The sequence below is a fragment of the Osmerus eperlanus genome, chromosome 22, assembly GCF_963692335.1.
Source record: "Osmerus eperlanus chromosome 22, fOsmEpe2.1, whole genome shotgun sequence".
NCBI classification, from domain to species: domain Eukaryota; kingdom Metazoa; phylum Chordata; class Actinopteri; order Osmeriformes; family Osmeridae; genus Osmerus; species Osmerus eperlanus.
The window spans coordinates 13160471-13178416 of NC_085039.1; the positions used below are offsets into that span (position 1 = coordinate 13160471).

The 17946-nt window shown below is 50.0% G+C and overlaps 1 protein-coding gene across 1 annotated transcript in view; it reads right to left on the bottom strand.

The window, feature by feature from the left end:
* Window positions 1-40: 40 nt before the first annotated feature.
* myo15ab (myosin XVAb) overlaps window positions 41-17946 on the bottom strand; it is a 20808-nt gene continuing 2902 nt past the window's right edge. The window contains 42 exon segments of the mRNA XM_062448952.1: window positions 41-1051; window positions 1609-1749; window positions 2446-2579; window positions 2863-2996; window positions 3327-3460; window positions 3651-3811; window positions 4151-4247; window positions 4419-4496; window positions 5017-5111; window positions 5660-5790; window positions 5876-5958; window positions 6108-6181; window positions 6502-6574; window positions 6743-6806; window positions 6899-7002; window positions 7340-7545; window positions 7791-7865; window positions 7999-8110; window positions 8249-8390; window positions 9177-9295; window positions 9446-9555; window positions 9803-9878; window positions 10094-10153; window positions 11692-11807; window positions 11877-11994; window positions 12230-12323; window positions 12650-12803; window positions 13019-13103; window positions 13266-13583; window positions 13749-13813; window positions 14143-14220; window positions 14394-14490; window positions 15456-15529; window positions 15683-15765; window positions 16417-16577; window positions 16579-16609; window positions 16807-16879; window positions 17172-17325; window positions 17327-17348; window positions 17466-17572; window positions 17662-17790; window positions 17867-17940. Coding sequence (XP_062304936.1) covers window positions 950-1051; window positions 1609-1749; window positions 2446-2579; window positions 2863-2996; window positions 3327-3460; window positions 3651-3811; window positions 4151-4247; window positions 4419-4496; window positions 5017-5111; window positions 5660-5790; window positions 5876-5958; window positions 6108-6181; window positions 6502-6574; window positions 6743-6806; window positions 6899-7002; window positions 7340-7545; window positions 7791-7865; window positions 7999-8110; window positions 8249-8390; window positions 9177-9295; window positions 9446-9555; window positions 9803-9878; window positions 10094-10153; window positions 11692-11807; window positions 11877-11994; window positions 12230-12323; window positions 12650-12803; window positions 13019-13103; window positions 13266-13583; window positions 13749-13813; window positions 14143-14220; window positions 14394-14490; window positions 15456-15529; window positions 15683-15765; window positions 16417-16577; window positions 16579-16609; window positions 16807-16879; window positions 17172-17325; window positions 17327-17348; window positions 17466-17572; window positions 17662-17790; window positions 17867-17940 — 4538 coding nt within the window. The 3' untranslated portion in view covers window positions 41-949.

Below are 17946 nucleotides of genomic sequence, written 5' to 3' on the forward strand. Positions count from 1 at the left end.
AGTTGTGTTCTGATTGGTAGGGAGGGAAATACGTCAGAATTATGGCTTGCTGATTGGGTGTAATTCAGATCAATCACCATGAATGACTACCTCACACAAATAAAAACCAACTCAATAATTCACTAGTACTGCTTGCAATTACATCTGTAATGTGGTAAAAATGTAGTTTTTACAAAACATCCTGATAAATGCAAAAAAAAATTAAACAAAACTAAAACAACTGAAGATTGTCGTACAAACACAACATCAGTACAAAAATACTAACAGTTGAGGTTTCAGAGCAGAGAGACTGGAAAGTAGAAGCATTCTTATCTCTCGTGTTCCCTGGACACACACACACACACACACATATCACTAGCACAGATCAGCCAAACTCTGAAGAGAACACAATTACACCCTCAATATAAATAACACACGTTATAAATACACCCAGCTGCATACAAACACTCATTATAAAAATATATCCTCTGGTTCACATCACACTTGTGAAACCATGGAGAACCTGGGCCAGGCGCGAGCTCCTGGCTGTCAACAATATGCAAAGGCTCATGGGTAATCATGTGTCTCATCCTTCTGACTTTGATCCTAGTGAGGAAGCAGGAAGTAAACAGGAAGTTCTTCAGACAGACAGGAAGGAAGTGACGCTAAAGAGGAGGAATCAGAAGCCACTGAGACCCAGACCAGTGATGGAACCAGTCTGCTGCTGCTGCCTCCCTCTGGTGGAGACATGAGGTACTGCAGCACCCCTCTGGTGGAGACATGAGGTACTGCAGCACCCCTCTGGTGGAGACATGAGGTACTGCAGCACAGGGGCTGAGAAGGCTCTGTACTGTGGAAGACCTGAAGCCTTGAAGAGGTAGATGTGTGTGCCGTGTGTGTGGTGTGGTGTGTGTGTGTGTGGTGTGTGTGTGTGTGTGTGTGTGGTGTGTGTGTGTGGTGTGTGTGTGTGTTATAGTACGGTGATCTCGCTGGGGGGCAAAGTGAGTCTCTTCTCCCGGACAGACATCATGTTCTCGACCTGCATGGCTACCACTCTACACAACTCCAGACCCTACACACACACACACACCACAGACCACACACACAACATATAGTTAGAATAGTACTATAATAGTACGGCAAGATCAGCAAGGTAAGATGGTGTGTTGGCTGCATGCTTGCATGTGTCTGGTGTGTGTGTGTGGTGTGTGTGTGTATGGTAGGTGTGTGTGGTGTGTGTATGGTGTGTGGTGTGTATATGGCGTGTATGGTGTGTGTGTGTGGTGTGTATATGGCGTGTATGGTGTGTGTGTGTGTATGGTGTGTGTGGTGTGTATATGGTGTGTATGGTGTGTGTATGGTGTGTGTGTGGTGTGTATATGGTGTGTATGGTGTGTATGGTGTGTGTGTGGTGTGTATATGGTGTGTGTATATGGTGTGTATGTGTGTATGGTGTGTGTATGGTGTGTGTATATGGTGTGTATATGGTGTGTATGGTGTGTGTGTGGTGTGTATATGGTGTGTATGGTGTGTGTATGGTGTGTGTATATGGTGTGTATATGGTGTGTATGGTGTGTGTATGGTGTGTGTGGTGTGTATATGGTGTGTATGGTATGTGTGTGTGTGGACCTGCTCCAGCTGCAGCTGCATGACCCTGTGTGAGCAGGTGTCTCCCAGGGTCAGGTCCACGTAGGGATAGCTGCTCCCCGCACCAGGAGACTGCGTGCGGCTGGACTGGACCTCCACCAGGGGGACCCCCACCATCCGCTCCTGCACCACAGGACCCACACAGAGAACTACAGCTGCACCACAGGACCCACACAGAGAACTACAGCTGCACCACAGGACCCACACAGAGAACTACAGCTGCACCACAGGACCCACACAGAGAACTACAGCTGCACCACAGGACCCACACAGAGAACTACAGCTGCACCACAGGACCCACACAGAGAACTACAGCTGCACCACAGGACCCACACAGAGAACTACAGCTGCACCACAGGACCCACACAGAGAACTACAGCTGCACCACAGGACCCACACAGAGAACTACAGCTGCACCACAGGACCCACACAGAGAACTACAGCTGCACCACAGGACCCACACAGAGAACTACAGCTGCACCACAGGACCCACACAGAGAACTACAGCTGCACCACAGGACCCACACAGAGAACTACAGCTGCACCACAGGACCCACACAGAGAACTACAGCTGCACCACAGGACCCACACAGAGAACTACAGCTGCACCACAGGACCCACACAGAGAACTACAGCTGCACCACAGGACCCACACAGAGAACTACAGCTGCACCACAGGACCCACACAGAGAACTACAGCTGCACCACAGGACCCACACAGAGAACTACAGCTGCACCACAGGACCCACACAGAGAACTACAGCTGCACCACAGGACCCACACAGAGAACTACAGCTGGGGGTGGTGGGCCCTGCTTACGTGAGTGTCTTTATGCAGGAAATGCAGTCCGTGTTGATTGACAGCCAGGATGCAGGGGGCGTGGACGGAGGAGGAGCTACAGCTGTGGATGTAGAAGAAGGAGGAGCCAAACATGGGGAACGCACTGACTAGACCTGCACACACACACACATACACGCACACACAATACACACATTAGAATAGATGGGGTATAACTTAGAGGAAGCGCACTTGACTGCAGATCCAGAGATCCAGAGATCTTAAGAGATCAAGAGATCGCAGGGTCAAATCTCCCATGTCAATGTACGTACATTGTGTTGTTATTATCAATTGAAAATTCTGTAAAGAAAAGTGTGTGTGTGTTACCTAGGAACTGGTTTCTGGTGTTACCTAGGAACTGGGTTCTTGTGTTACCTAGGAACTGGGTTCTGGTGTTACCTAGGAACTGGGCTCTGGCCTGGTGGGGGCTGAGGATCTGCACCTGCTGCAGGTGCAGTGTTGCCATGGCAGCCCACTGTTGGGGGGGCTGTTTCCCAAAGAGAGGGGCCGGGATGTACTCTGACAGCTCATGACTGGGACACACACACCACACACACACACACACACCACACACACACACACCATACACACACCACACACACCATACACACACAGCACACACACCACACACACACACCATACACACACACACACCACACACACACCATACACACACCACACAGCACACACACCACACACACACACACACACACACACACACACACACCACACACACACACCATACACACCACACACATTAGTAAAACATCAGTGTGAAGGTGTGTGTGTGTTCCTACATGCTGGGTGTGAAGGTGTGTGTGTGTTCCTACATGCTGGGTGTGAAGGTGTGTGTGTGTTCCTACATGCTGGGTGTGAAGGCCAGTTCCTTGGCTCGGTGCTGCAGAGCGGCTAGCTTGGAGATCTGGTGGAACTGCTGCTCACTGACCTTCCCCCTGGACAGCACACTCAGCAGTCCCTTACGGTAGTCTGGTAGCACCTACACACACACACACACACACACCATACACACACATCATACACACACACACCATACACACACATAATACACACACACACACATCATACACACACACACACATCATACACACACACATCATACACACACACATCATACACATGAACACATAGGGTCAGGGGTGAGGGGTCAAGGGTCAGGGGTCAGGTACCTGGTTGTAGTGCATGGTGACACACAGCTCATTGTGGAACTTGAGAGCCTGGGTCCAGACGACCCTGCGGAACCAGAGAGAGAAGCTGCTGTCCACACGCTCCGCCTCTGTCACCAGGTCCAGCACGTACTCACGCCTGTTCAGGGGACGCACGTTCCCACCTGCACACACACACACGGCACATCACACATGGTGTGTGTGGTGTGTGTATGGTGTGTGTGGTGTGTGTATGGTGTGTGTGGTGTGTGTATGGTGTGTGTATGGTGTGTGTGGTGTGTGTATGGTGCGTGTGGTGTGTGTATGGTGCGTGTGTGTGGTGTGTATGGTGTGTGTGATGTGTGTATGGTGTGTGTATGGTGTGTGTGGTGTGTGTGTGATGTGTGTATGGTGTGTGTGTGGTGTGTATGGTGTGTGTGTATGGTGTGTGTATGGTGCGTGTGTGTGGTGTGTATGGTGTGTGTATGGTGTGTGTATGGTGCGTGTGTGTGGTGTGTGTGTACCTCTGTTGGTGACGAGGAAGATAGTGTATTCGTCCATAGCCTCCAGCCTCTCTAGACACATTTCATAACACAGCTCCTCTATTATGTCCAGCGCCACCTGCAACACACACATAAAACACACATTCTCACAGTTACAGACACTCACACATCCAGGCAGAAAACATTCACACACCAACTCACCTATAACCACACTCACACGCACACATCAAACACACACATTCCCAGTTACACACACACACAACTCACCCACAACCACACACACACTCACAGAGCAGGTCTTGATCTTGAGGTGGCGCTCAATGCCTCCAGGAAACAGGAACAGCTGACGCTTGGAGCTCCGCCCCGCCTGAAACACACACAACCATGGCTACCAACACCCAACCAGTAAACAGAAGTACTCCTCTGATGTCACAACTCCACACACGAACAGGTGAACAGGTAGACAGGTAGACAGGTGAGCAGGTAGACAGGTGAGCAGGTAGACAGGTGAGCAGGTAGACAGGTGAACAGGTAGACAGGTGAGCAGGTAGACAGGTGAACAGGTAGACAGGTGAGCAGGTAGACAGGTGAGCAGGTAGACAGGTGAACAGGTAGACAGGTGAACAGGTAGACAGGTGAGCAGGTAGACAGGTGAACAGGTAGACAGGTGAACAGGTAGACAGGTGAGCAGGTAGACAGGTGAACAGGTAGACAGGTGAACAGGTAGACAGGTGAGCAGGTAGACAGGTGAGCAGGTAGACAGGTGAGCAGGTAGACAGGTGAACAGGTAGACAGGTGAGCAGGTAGACAGGTGAACAGGTAGACAGGTGAGCAGGTAGACAGGTGAACAGGTAGACAGGTGAACAGGTAAGAGCTGTGGTGCTGACCACCATGGCCTGCAGCTCCATGCTGCTGGGAACCACAAGGCGGCCGCCATACTGGAACGTCTTCCTCAGGTTCTGCTCACAAGCCTTGGCAATACCTGTCAATCACAACGCATTATCAGGCCTCAGTCAGCCAATAACAATTCAGGAACAAGCCTCAGTTAGTCAGTCAAAACGCAGTCGAGGATAAGAGGATAAAAGATCTCGGACCAACACGATTTACAAATCCAGCAGCAAGCTAGTGACCGAGGACAAAGCTACAACCAGGGCTACAACCACCTGCTCTTTATGCGAAACGGAGTTGGCTGGCTGGATGTTCAGGTAGCCTAGCTAGTTAACATGCTTTTTGGTAGTGGATGGGAGGATATCGTTTAAAAAAAAAGATATCCTCACTATCTTGTTATGTTTGTAACTTGAATTTTGTATCGTATTGTCTTGCTCTTCTTAAAAACATAGTTGTTTAAATAAAGTAGTGGTGGTTGTTTTGACCAGTTTCGAAGTGCTGCTTTCTGTTTATTTGCCCCCCACCCCAACCCCAACTCCCCCCTAAAAAAAATTATCACCAGCCGCTACTGGTCCCGCCCCTTCCTCCAGAGCCACAAAGGGAAATGTGTGTGTGGTGTGGTGTGTGTGTGGTCTGTGTTACCCTGGTACTGGCCCCCAGGGCTGCGGTAGGCATCCTGCAGGAACTTTAACAGGAAGGGCTTTAGGACCTGGGAGCAGTGGTGGAAGGCAGTCAGGATGTAGAGCAGCCTCCAGCCCCGCTGGCAGCTATCCCTGACACACACAGGGTCAAAGGTCACTGGCTGGGATTGTGTTGTGTGTTTTGTTTGTTGTGTGAGTGTGTGTGTGAGTAACTCACAGTTTGGAGCTAGTGTTGGAGCTCAGCTGTTTGAGCAGCTGGCAGTAAGCCTCGTCCCTCATCAGACCAAACTCTCCAATCAGCTGACAGGAGAACACACACACAGACCAAACTCTCCAATCAGCTGACAGGAGAACACACACACAGACCAAACTCTCCAATCAGCTGACAGGAGAACACACACACAATGTTACACACGTAGACAGAGAGGTGTGTGTGTGTGTGTTTGTACCTTGAGGAAGGTGCTGACCACTTCCTGTTCTGACTGTCCCTTTACAGGATGGTCTCCCATGAACCTCATCACCGCTGAACATGACATCACAAGATATCACAACACAGGACATTACGTCACATAACATGACATCATAGAACTTGACATCATAAAATATTACATCATAAAACATGACATCAAAGGACCTGGCATCATTTCATGGCACATTACATGACATCGCAGGATTTAACATCACAGTGTATGACATAGAACATGACATCATAGGCATGATGTAATACGTTTCATGCCGTGACGGAAAAATATGCGCCAGGTGGGCGGAGCTACATGCGCCAGGTGGGTGGGGCTACATGCGCCAGGTGGGCGGGGCTACATGTGCCAGGTGGGCGGAGCTTACACAGGAAGATGTCCGTGGCCACACGATTCATGGTTGGATCCGAGAACTCGATCAGAGACTCAGACAGTGGGGTCTGTAACACACACACACCACACACACACATACCATACACACATACCATACATACACACCATACACACACAACAGATAGAAATCACACACACAGTAATGTATAAGATCATTGTGAAGCTCTATGAAGGGAATGTTCCTGAAAGTTTGAGAGGGTTCTAGAGGAAGGTACCTTGGAGAACCGAACCATCTCAAATGGATCTCTGGAGTCCTTGTTCTTGTTCTTCAGAGAACCTCTAAGACAACACAGAACATTATGGTTTGAGTGTGTGTGTGAAAGTGTGTTTGTGAGAGTGTGTGTGTGAGTGTTTGAGAGTGTGTGTCTCACCCCCTGCCAGGTTGTCTGAAGTACTTCTTAGCAAACTCCACCAGGTCGTAGCGTCCATCCTCCACCTGCTCCAGCACCAGCTCTCCAAAACCTTCCAACGACGCCTGCTGCACACACATAGAATTGCAGCAACCTGCTACTGGGAGAGTTTGTGTGTGTGTGTATATGTATCACATTTACATTTAGTCATTTAGCAGACACTCTTATCCAGAGCGACTTACAGTAAGTACAGGGACATTCCCCCCGAGGCAAGTAGGGTGAAGTGCCTTGCCCAAGGACACAACGTCATTTGGCACGGACGGGAATCGAACTGGCAACCTTCAGATTACTAGCCCGGTTCCCTCACCGCTCAGCCACCTGACTCCCTGTATCAATGCGTGTGCATATGTATATGTGTGTGTATGCATGCATCTATGCATGTTTATGTATGTGTGTGTGTACCTCCAGCGTTTGGTCGATCTCATGTGCTGCCATGGTGGACGCCACGGCAACAGCAACGGCTGAGGACACGGCGACGCGCCCCGCCCCCCCGCGAGGCTCCGCCCTCCGGTCCAGCGGCAGAGACAGGAAATCAGGAGCAGCTGTGGGGCGCACACAGTCCCCCGGGAACACCCCCGCACGGCCAAACACAGCGCCGAACTTCCACCCTGCCCACACATGCAGACACGTACACACATACACACACACACATCATGCACACACGTACACACATACACACACACACATCATGCACACACGTACACATATACACACACACACATCATGCACACACGCACGCACACATACACACACACGTCATGCACACACGCACGCACACATACACCCACACACATCATGTGTGGGTGTATGTGTGTGTTTATGTGTGTGTTTATGTGTGTGTCTATTGTCTCACCAAAGTCCTGCGTGTCTCTCTTTAACTCCTCTAGAAACACCACCTTCTTCCTCACCACACAGCCGTAGGCCTGACCTGCAGAACACACACACACACACACACACACACACAGGGATGAGCTCCTGCACACTAACCCTGACCTGCAGAACACACACACAGGGATGAGCTCCACTGCTGTTCCAGGGGATGTCATCAGTTTGGGCCTCACCCTTCTCCAAGCTGTCCATGACCTGCAGCCTGATGATGTCACCCTTGTGGAAGCTCAGACACGAGTGCTCATCTGTCACATGGTTTCTCTCTGCAACCACATACTCAGAGTCCTGCAGGAGAGAGGAGAGGGTGTGGGTATGTGTGTGTGGTGTGTGTGTGTACTCAGAGTCCTGCAGGAGAGAGGAGAGGGTGTGGTGTGTGTGTGGGTGTCAGTGTATGAGTGTGTATGAGTGTGTATGTGTGTGTACCTTCTTGATCTCAGTGATGAAGTGGTCTATCAGGCTCTTGACCTGTGCAGCCTTGGCAGAGAACAGGATCAGCTTCTCATTGGTCAGGTTGAACTCCAGCATGTTCTCTGACGGGATGGTAACAAACAGGATGTCTGCATAACTACGGAAACAGACACACGTTACCATGGAAATAGAGATTTGCTCAGTAGCTTTGGTAACACTTTATATTGAGGTTATATTAACTGCCATGTAACTACATAGCAACAAGCTTTCTACTGTAGCCTATCCTGCTCACAAAGTACCATGTTATTACAGTGTCACGGCTCACACGGAGTCTGAGCGCCGATCTGCGTGATATAGGATGGCTATATAAGCTGAGCGTCTCTGACCTCATTGTGAAGCAGTGTGGCGTTTGCCCTTTGGTTAGGCTAACCCTAACCCTTTGGTTAGGCTAACCCTAACCCTAACCCTTTGGTTAGGCTAACCCTAACCCTTTGGTCTGTATCATGTTTATTTCTAAGTAAAGTTCTTGTGCAATTTCATCCCAAAACATCGACTCCTTGCCTGCTTTATAGCACATAGCAACTATAATGTACCCACAATGTTTAAACTACGGGAATTACTATGTAGATACATGGTAATTAATGTAAACTTAATGGGAAGTGTTGCTGAAACTTTGATGTGAAACACACACACACAACCAGACATACTTTCATTCACACACACACAGACACACAGACACAGACACATACTTTCACTCACACACACACAGACACACACAGACACACACAGACACAGACACATAGACACACAGACACACAGACACAGACTCACACACACACAGACACAGACACACACAGACACACACAGACACACAGACACAGACACAGACACATAGACACACAGACACACAGACACACAGACACACACAGACACGCCCACATACGTGTAAGGCCTGAGGACTCTGAAGTAGTCTGGAACTGCAGCGCTGCTCTTCACTGTCTTCAGCAGCTTGATCCCACTGTGACACACAGCCAGCACCTGTACCCCTGTCCCCACGCTGCCCTGCACACACACACACACATCATACACACACACACACATCATACACACTGTGTCTAGGTGTGTGTGTGTACAGGTGTGTATACAGTAGTGTGTATCCAGATGTGTGTATACAGGTGTGTATACAGTAGTGTGTATTCAGGTCAGACTTACGGAGGCAGGGAACAGTCTGGAGAAGTAGATGTCCAGGGAGTCTCTGGCTGCTGTGACAACAGACTTCTTCACTGTCTCGTCTTGAGTGTCCTGCATCACCCCCAGTTTAGCTGTCACACACACACAGCACACACACACATGTAGACACACACACATACACATACACAGACACACACACACCATACACACACCACACACATGTAGACACACACACGCACATATGAAGACACGCACAATCACCACACACACACCACACACACACACGTGCACATATAGACACACACACACATTGTATTTATTTTTCTCAGTACAACAGGTGATTTTTCATGTGCATTGTAGGTATTATAGTATTCTCACCAAACAAAGCCTTCATCTTCAGCCTCTCCTCACTGGTAATGCGAACACAAGCCTCAGACAAGGTATCATTCACCACCTACAGGAGACAGACAGACAGACATCAGTAGGGTTACAGCAGAAGACAGACAGACAGGCAGACAGGTACACAGACAAAGAGACAGGCAGGCAGACAGGCAGGCAGATATCAGATAGACAGGCTGGCCGGCAGGCAGGCAGGCAGGCAGGCAGGCATCAGACAGGCAGACAAACATCAGACACATAGACAGACATCAGAAAGACAGACATACTCACCTGTTTGAATATGAGATCCAACACCAGAGGATGGTTGAAACTGTCCTTGGGGTAGAACACCTGAAACACTCCAAAGAGTCAGGTGTGTACCTCCTTCCTCAGGTACAGTAGTGTGTGTGTGTCTGTGTGTATCTCCTTCCTCAGGTACAGTAGTGTGTGTGTGTGTCTGTGTGTATCTCCTTCCTCAGGTACAGTAGTGTGTGTGTGTGTCTGTGTGTACCTCCTTCCTCAGGTACAGTAGTGTGTGTGTGTGTGTGTCTGTGTGTACCTCCTTCCTCAGGTACAGTAGTGTGTGTGTGTGTCTGTGTGTACCTCCTTCCTCAGGTACAGTAGTGTGTGGGTGTGTGTGTCTGTGTGTACCTCCTTCCTCAGGTACAGTAGTGTGTGTGTGTCTGTGTGTATCTCCTTCCTCAGGTACAGTAGTGTGTGTGTGTCTCTGTGTATCTCCTTCCTCAGGTACAGTAGTGTGTGTGTGTGTGTGTCTGTGTGTATCTCCTTCCTCAGGTACAGTAGTGTGTGTGTGTGTCTGTGTGTATCTCCTTCCTCAGGTACAGTAGTGTGTGTGTGTGTCTGTGTGTATCTCCTTCCTCAGGTACAGTAGTGTGTGTGTGTGTCTGTGTGTACCTCCTTCCTCAGGTACAGTAGTGTGTGTGTGTGTCTGTGTGTACCTCCTTCCTCAGGTACAGTAGTGTGTGTGTGTGTCTGTGTGTACCTCCTTCCTCAGGTACAGTAGTGTGTGTGTGTGTCTGTGTGTACCTCCTTCCTCAGGTACAGTAGTGTGTGTGTGTGTGTGTGTGTGTCTGTGTGTACCTCCTTCCTCAGGTACAGTAGTGTGTGTGTGTGTCTGTGTGTATCTCCTTCCTCAGGTACAGTAGTGTGTGTGTGTGTCTGTGTGTATCTCCTTCCTCAGGTACAGTAGTGTGTGTGTGTGTCTGTGTGTACCTCCTTCCTCAGGTACAGTAGTGTGTGTGTGTGTCTGTGTGTATCTCCTTCCTCAGGTACAGTAGTGTGTGTGTGTGTCTGTGTGTACCTCCTTCCTCAGGTACAGTAGTGTGTGTGTGTGTCTGTGTGTATCTCCTTCCTCAGGTACAGTAGTGTGTGTGTGTGTCTGTGTGTATCTCCTTCCTCAGGTACAGTAGTGTGTGTGTGTGTCTGTGTGTACCTCCTTCCTCAGGTACAGTAGTGTGTGTGTGTCTGTGTGTACCTCCTTCCTCAAGTACAGTAGTGTGTGTGTGTGTCTGTGTGTACCTCCTTCCTCAGGTACAGTAGTGTGTGTGTGTGTCTGTGTGTACCTCCTTCCTCAGGTACAGTAGTGTGTGTGTGTCTGTGTGTATCTCCTTCCTCAGGTACAGTAGTGTGTGTGTGTGTGTGTCTGTGTGTATCTCCTTCCTCAGGTACAGTAGTGTGTGTGTGTGTCTGTGTGTACCTCCTTCCTCAGGTACAGTAGTGTGTGTGTGTGTTTGTGTGTATCTCCTTCCTCAGGTACAGTAGTGTGTGTGTGTGTCTGTGTGTACCTCCTTCCTCAGGTACAGTAGTGTGTGTGTCTGTGTGTATCTCCTTCCTCAGGTACAGTAGTGTGTGTGTGTGTCTGTGTGTACCTCCTTCCTCAGGTACAGTCTCCAGGGAACGTTGGTGTAGGTGTAATGCTCTTCTGTCGTGCTGCGATGGAGTTTAGTCTGGATAGTCTCCGCCTCCACCGGCAGCTCCCGCGACACTATAGGACGACATGGTTGTCAATCACCAACGCTACTCACTCACTGACTCACTGTGTGTGTGTTTGTACCTGGGGGGTGAGGTGGGAGGGGCCTAACGGGAGCCCTCCTCTTGGTGCTCTTGGTGGGTTTAAACCCCGCCTCCTTCATGGCAGACGCAGAGGGGGAGGGGCCAGGTGGTTGTTTGGGCTGGAGACAGGAAGTATAACAGGAAGTATAACAGGAACTATAACAGGAAGTAACTAAACTGTTACGGTCGAGTGTCTGTCAGTGTGGGGAACTTAATGTCCTCAAGTATAGAAAAATATGAAAAACTTGACCCTTTTGCCTCAAAACCTTTTCGGTGGGTGTTAGGGGTGTTTTGATTGGGAGTGAATGGTTGGGCCCCACTAGGATAGAAAAACAAGCGTGTGTGTGTGTGTACCTGTGGAGGTGGAGGGTTGTCCATCTGAGGTTTGAGGATGTGTAAAGCTTCATCACGAGGAGTCTGCTTTTTCAGATACTTCCCTTCTGGTCGCCTACACACACACCACACATATACACCACAGATACACACACACCACACATACACACACACCACACATACGCACACACACCACACATACACACACCACAAATACACACACACCAAACATACACACACACACCACAGATACACACACACCACAGATACACCCATACCACACATACACACACACCGCACATACACACACACAATAAGACAGTACTGAAGAGTGTTGAATAAGGTTGTGTCCATGGAGAGGAGAAGAGAAAGTGTGTGTGTGTATGTGTGTGCATGTGTGCATGTGTGTGTATGTGTGTGTATGTGTGTATATGTGTGTACCTCTTGCCGGGGGGCAGGGGCTGTGGAGGGGGAGGAGGAGAGTCGTATTGGCGGATGATGTCTCTGACGTTGCAGCTGGGGGTGATGCTCTCCTGCTGCTCTGACCACTTCACCACCTCTCCAGCAGGGGGCGGTGGAGCGGTCACCACCGGGGCTGCACACACATTCAACATTACACACCCACACGCATGGACACACACACATACAAACATTACACACACATCTCTGATTAAACTCTCTTCTATAATGTTTTATTGTGTGTGTGTGTGTGTGTGTGTATCTGTGCTTTGTGTGTCTGTATCTGTGGTGTGTGTGTGTGAGGGGTTAGAGGTTAGGGGTCAGGGGTTAGGGGTCAGGGTTGGCTCTCACCAAACTTCCTGGCCCTCTGGTCCTTGTTGATGGGGATGGTTGGAGCTCTTCTCTTGGCAACACTGTCTGTTCCCGATGACACGCCCTGGAGAGAGACATGGTGACTACACTGACCCTTGACCTTTACCGTGACACCTGACCTTAACACCTGACCTTGACACCTGATCCCTCACTTTAACACCTGCCAATGACCTTAACTCCTGAATCCTGACCTCTGACCCTACAACATAGAATGGGGGCTTCTCACTTGGGGTGTGCTGGCTTTAGGCTTCGTCTCCATGGTGACCTTAAGGCTCTTCTCTGCAGCATGAGGGGCGGGGCTTGAAACAGACAGGGGTGGGGCTTCTGGCTGGGGGGCGGAGCCAGCAGGGTCGGGGGAAGTGGGATACGAACTGGGGGGGAGGTTGGCATACGGAGAGGGAGGGATGGGGGAGTAGGGGGAGGAGTAAGGGGAGAGGGGGTGGGGGAGGAGAGGGCTCATGGGGGGGCTGCTGATGGGGGAGGTGGGGGGTGAGGTGATGGGAGAGGTAACCAAGGCCATGGCCTGCATGGTCATCTGCTGAGCCTGGGAGGGAGGAGAGGGGGGAGGAGGAGGGGGAGGGGGGCAAGAGAGGGGGGAGTGGGGGCAGGAGAGGAGGGGGGCAGTGGTAGGGGGAGGGGTGACATGGTGATTATTTGAAGAGAGGAAGAAAAGGGCAAGGACAGGAGTGGAGGAGGTAGCCATGGTTACCATGATTACAGCCTGCTGGTTGATAATGGCTTGCTGCTGCTGAGCTATCACTGCTTCCTGAGAGTCTGGGGGAGGAGGAGGGGGAGAGGGGGGGGAGGAGGAAGGAATTAGGATGCTGTCTGATAACAGGTGAATTAAAAACGATGCACAAACAAGGTGTTTAGTGATGTATGTTGTTGTTCAGAAGCAACATAGCTCCAGTGCTATAACAGGTGTAATATAACAGGTGTAATATAACATCTGTGTGCTGAATGTAAACAATCAAGTAGCTACTCTCAACCTTCATAGTATATATAAACCCTTTTAAACATGGTTTCTATGGTGATACAAACACAAGAACATGGTTTCCATGGTGATACAAACTACTGAACATGGTTTCCATGGCGATGCATACGTGTGGCTGCAGGAGGGGCGACCGGGGAGAGCGGGGGTGATATAACCTCTCCTGGCATCATGGGTAGAACCCTCACCGCTGCACACGCACAGAACACGTTACACATAACATGTTACACACATACAACATGTCACAAGAGAGAGGGAGGGAGAGAAAAAGAAGGAGAGAGAGAGGAAGAGAGAGAGGAAGAGAGAGAGGAAGAGAGAGAGGAAGAGAGAGAGGAAGAGAGAGAGGAAGAGAGAGAGGCTAACCTCCCGGCTGGGGGGGTTGTCCGTAGGGGCTGCTGTGACCCCCGACCCCTCCACCCCCCCTCAGTCTGCTGGACAGCTCTGAGGGACGCTCCACTTCCTAGGGGTCAAAGGTCAAATGTTACACCAGAGTGTACCAGCGCTGCCATGCAAGGCGCTGGCCTGCACATCAGGAGCAGCTTATTTCAGTGTCTTGCCCCAGGACACTCCCACACATGGCCAGGAGGAGTCGGAGATCACACCTACCTCCTGAGCCACAGGATCTCCTGTGGTGTGTGTGTGTGTGGTTTGTATGTGTGTGCATGTGCGTTGATCTGGGTGTGTGTGTGTGTCTGAGTGAAGGTGTGTGTGTGTCATTAAATAGTAAGCCATTCATTAGCTGAGTGTCAGCTCCTTGTAAGGAGATCTCTCAGTGTCGGGAGGGGAAATCACCGTGGCGATCTGGTCGCAATGACAGTTACTGTAACCGGGTAACCAGAGATGTTAGCAGGCGTGTCTGGGCCTGTACGACACATCTGATACATGCTAATTCACTTCCAGATATCACAGAGTACAACATCCACTCACTTACTCACTTACTCACTGTTACGGCAGGACACCGTTGATATGGTGGCTAGCATGGCTAGATAGCACAGCTGCCATTGTGGTTAGCATAGCTAGATGACACCATTAGCTTTTTATCCAGCATAGATAGATAACATAGCTACCATTGTACGTAGCATTTCTAACACTTACTACAAAATGAGCTTGATAACATAGCTACCATTGCATCTGTCATGGCTGGATCACACTACTACCATTGTCGCTAGCATAGCTGGATGACACAGCTACAATGGTACCTAGCATAATAAAGCATTGGTAATTAACCTAGCATAACCTTGTATTACTAACACTAACCCAACCTGACTAATTTAGTATGGCTGGCTAAACTAACCTTAGCCTGACTGGCTAAACTAGCATGGCTTGCTAAACTAGCATGGCTTGCTAAACTAGCATGGATTGCTAACCTAGCAATTGGTTAACCTAGCCTGGCTAGCTAACCTAGCTTTAGCTAACAGCACTCACCGCACTGCTGTCGGCCAGAACAGGATCAAACAGACTGTCAAGGTAGCGGTCCATCCCTCTGTGGGGCTCCAGGTCTGGATGAACACACACATCACACAGTATATGCGAATGTCTGTGAGTGTGTACTGTGTGTGTGTATCTACATGTATGTGTATGTATGTGTGTATATCTGTGTGTGTATCTACATGTATGTGTATGTATGTGTGTGTATCTGTGTGTGTGTATACCTTGGCTGAGTGGTCCATCAGGCAGAATAGAGAATTTGGAGGCAAGGTCTTCTTTAGAGTCAAACCCACTGCCCAGAAGACTACTGTAACACACACACACACACACAGATACACATACATACACGCACACACACACATACACACACAGATACACGCACACACACACACAAATGAGTAAAAGACACATGTTTTGCTTTTTTTGGTAAGTGACCATGGTACCAAGGGATATATAGGAGGGACAATACAAGCCAGGAAAGAATGAACTTCAGAGAGGAGGCAGGGAGGGGGGGGGGACAGAATCTGGAGGAGCCAGGTCCCATTAGTTTTAATTAATCCATAATTAGTCTGGCTAGAGAGAGAGAGGAGAGAGAGAGTCCTTCATGCTGTTGTTGGCCCTGACCCTGGCAGGGTCCTGGAGAGAGAGAGAGAGAGAGAGAGAGAGAGAGAGAGAGAGAGAGAGAGAGAGAGAGAGAGAGAGAGAGAGAGAGAGAGAGAGAGAGAGAGAGAGAGAGAGAGAGAGAGAGAGAGAGAGAGAGACAGAGAGAGAGAGAGAGAGAGAGAGAGAGAGAGCGAGAGAGAGAGAGAGAGAGAGAGAGAGAGAGAGAGAGAGAGAGAGAGAGAGAGAGAGAGAGAGAGAGAGAGAGAGAGAGAGAGAGAGAGCTTTGGCAATATGAACATTTGTTTCTTAATGCTAATAAAGCCAATTGAATTGGAAAAAAAATTTTGAGTCCTACATGCTGTTGTTGGCCCTGACCCTGGAAGGGTCCTGGGTGGAGATGATGAAGTAGGAGGGCAGCTTGGGGACGTCTGGGGACATCTCCAGGTCAGACAGCAGGTCACACACCAGGTCTCCACCCTCCAGCTCCACCCACTGGGCTGCTTCCCTCAGCAGCACCCGACCAGCCACACCGGCCCTCCGTCACACCCCTGAACACACACACACACGCCATACACACACACACTCACACACCATACACACACACACGCCATACACACACACACTCACACACCATACACACACACACGCCATACACACACATCAGGGTTAGCTGCTGAGGCTCCCAGGCAAGGAATGTGTGTTTGGTGTGTGTGTGTGTGTGTTTGGTGTGTGTGTGTGTGTGTACCTGTGCTGCAGAATATCTTGAGCCAGATCCTCTCCTGTGGTCCAGGAGTTGAGAGGACAGAGGAAGGAACCACCTGTAGTCATAAACACACACACACACATGGACACACACACACACACACCACACATAGGTCCAGTATCAGGTGGTAACTAATCCTCAGAGCCGACAGGACTATCTGGATGAGTCAGACAGATGTGTGTGTATGTGTGTGTAGAAGGAGACTCTCTCTACATGTCTCAGTCTGTGTGTGTGTAACACAGTATGTGTGTGTATATGTGTGTGTGTAACACAGTATATGTGTGTGTGTATGTGTGTCTCACCATCGAAGCAGTGTGTGTGTAACACAGTGTGTGTGTGTGTCTCACCATCGAAGCAGTGTGTGTGTAACACAGTGTGAGCTCGGTGCCGGTTGGCCGTCCACTCCAGCAGGCAGGGGGGGTGTGTCCGTGCCTCGGGTCGCCGTGACGACCCCTGCATGGCCTGGAGCAGTCGGTGCTGACACACACAGTCATACCCCCCCCGGGCCATAGTCTGATACGAACCTGCACTCACACACACACAGTGGTATGTGTGTGTGAGTGTGTGCGTGTGTGAGTGTGTGTCTGTGTGTGTGTGTGTGTGTGAGAGTGGGAGAGTGTGAGAGTGTGTGTGTGTCGTACTTGAGCAGGTACTTGTGCAGTCTGTGTGAGGGGGAGAAGGAGGACAGGCAGGCAGCCAGGAGCAGCCACCCGCGCTCACAGTTCAGAACGTTGGGGTTCCGCCACACCTGGTTGGAGGAGAGGCAGGAAGTTAGGGTTATGTTGAGAAAACTACATAATGTGATTATCTTATTTCCTTGTAGGGGCGGAGCCTGACCTGATTGGCCACCTGTGCCAGGATCTCGTCTCGGAGCCCGGGGTTGGCCAATCCTCTGTGGATGATGTAGTTCCCAAACAGGTTCTCCTGAGCGCCGCTCAGACTGGGGTCCCCCATGAACCGGAGGATCTGGCATCACAACACTCCTTAAGGAATCATTTCTCACAGATATATTTGTATGTGTGTGCGTATGGTGTGTGTGTACCAGTGTGAAGACATCCAATGCTCCTTGTTTCAGCTCTTCGTCCACTCTGGTCAGAGACCTCTCCAGAGGAGCTGCTAGCA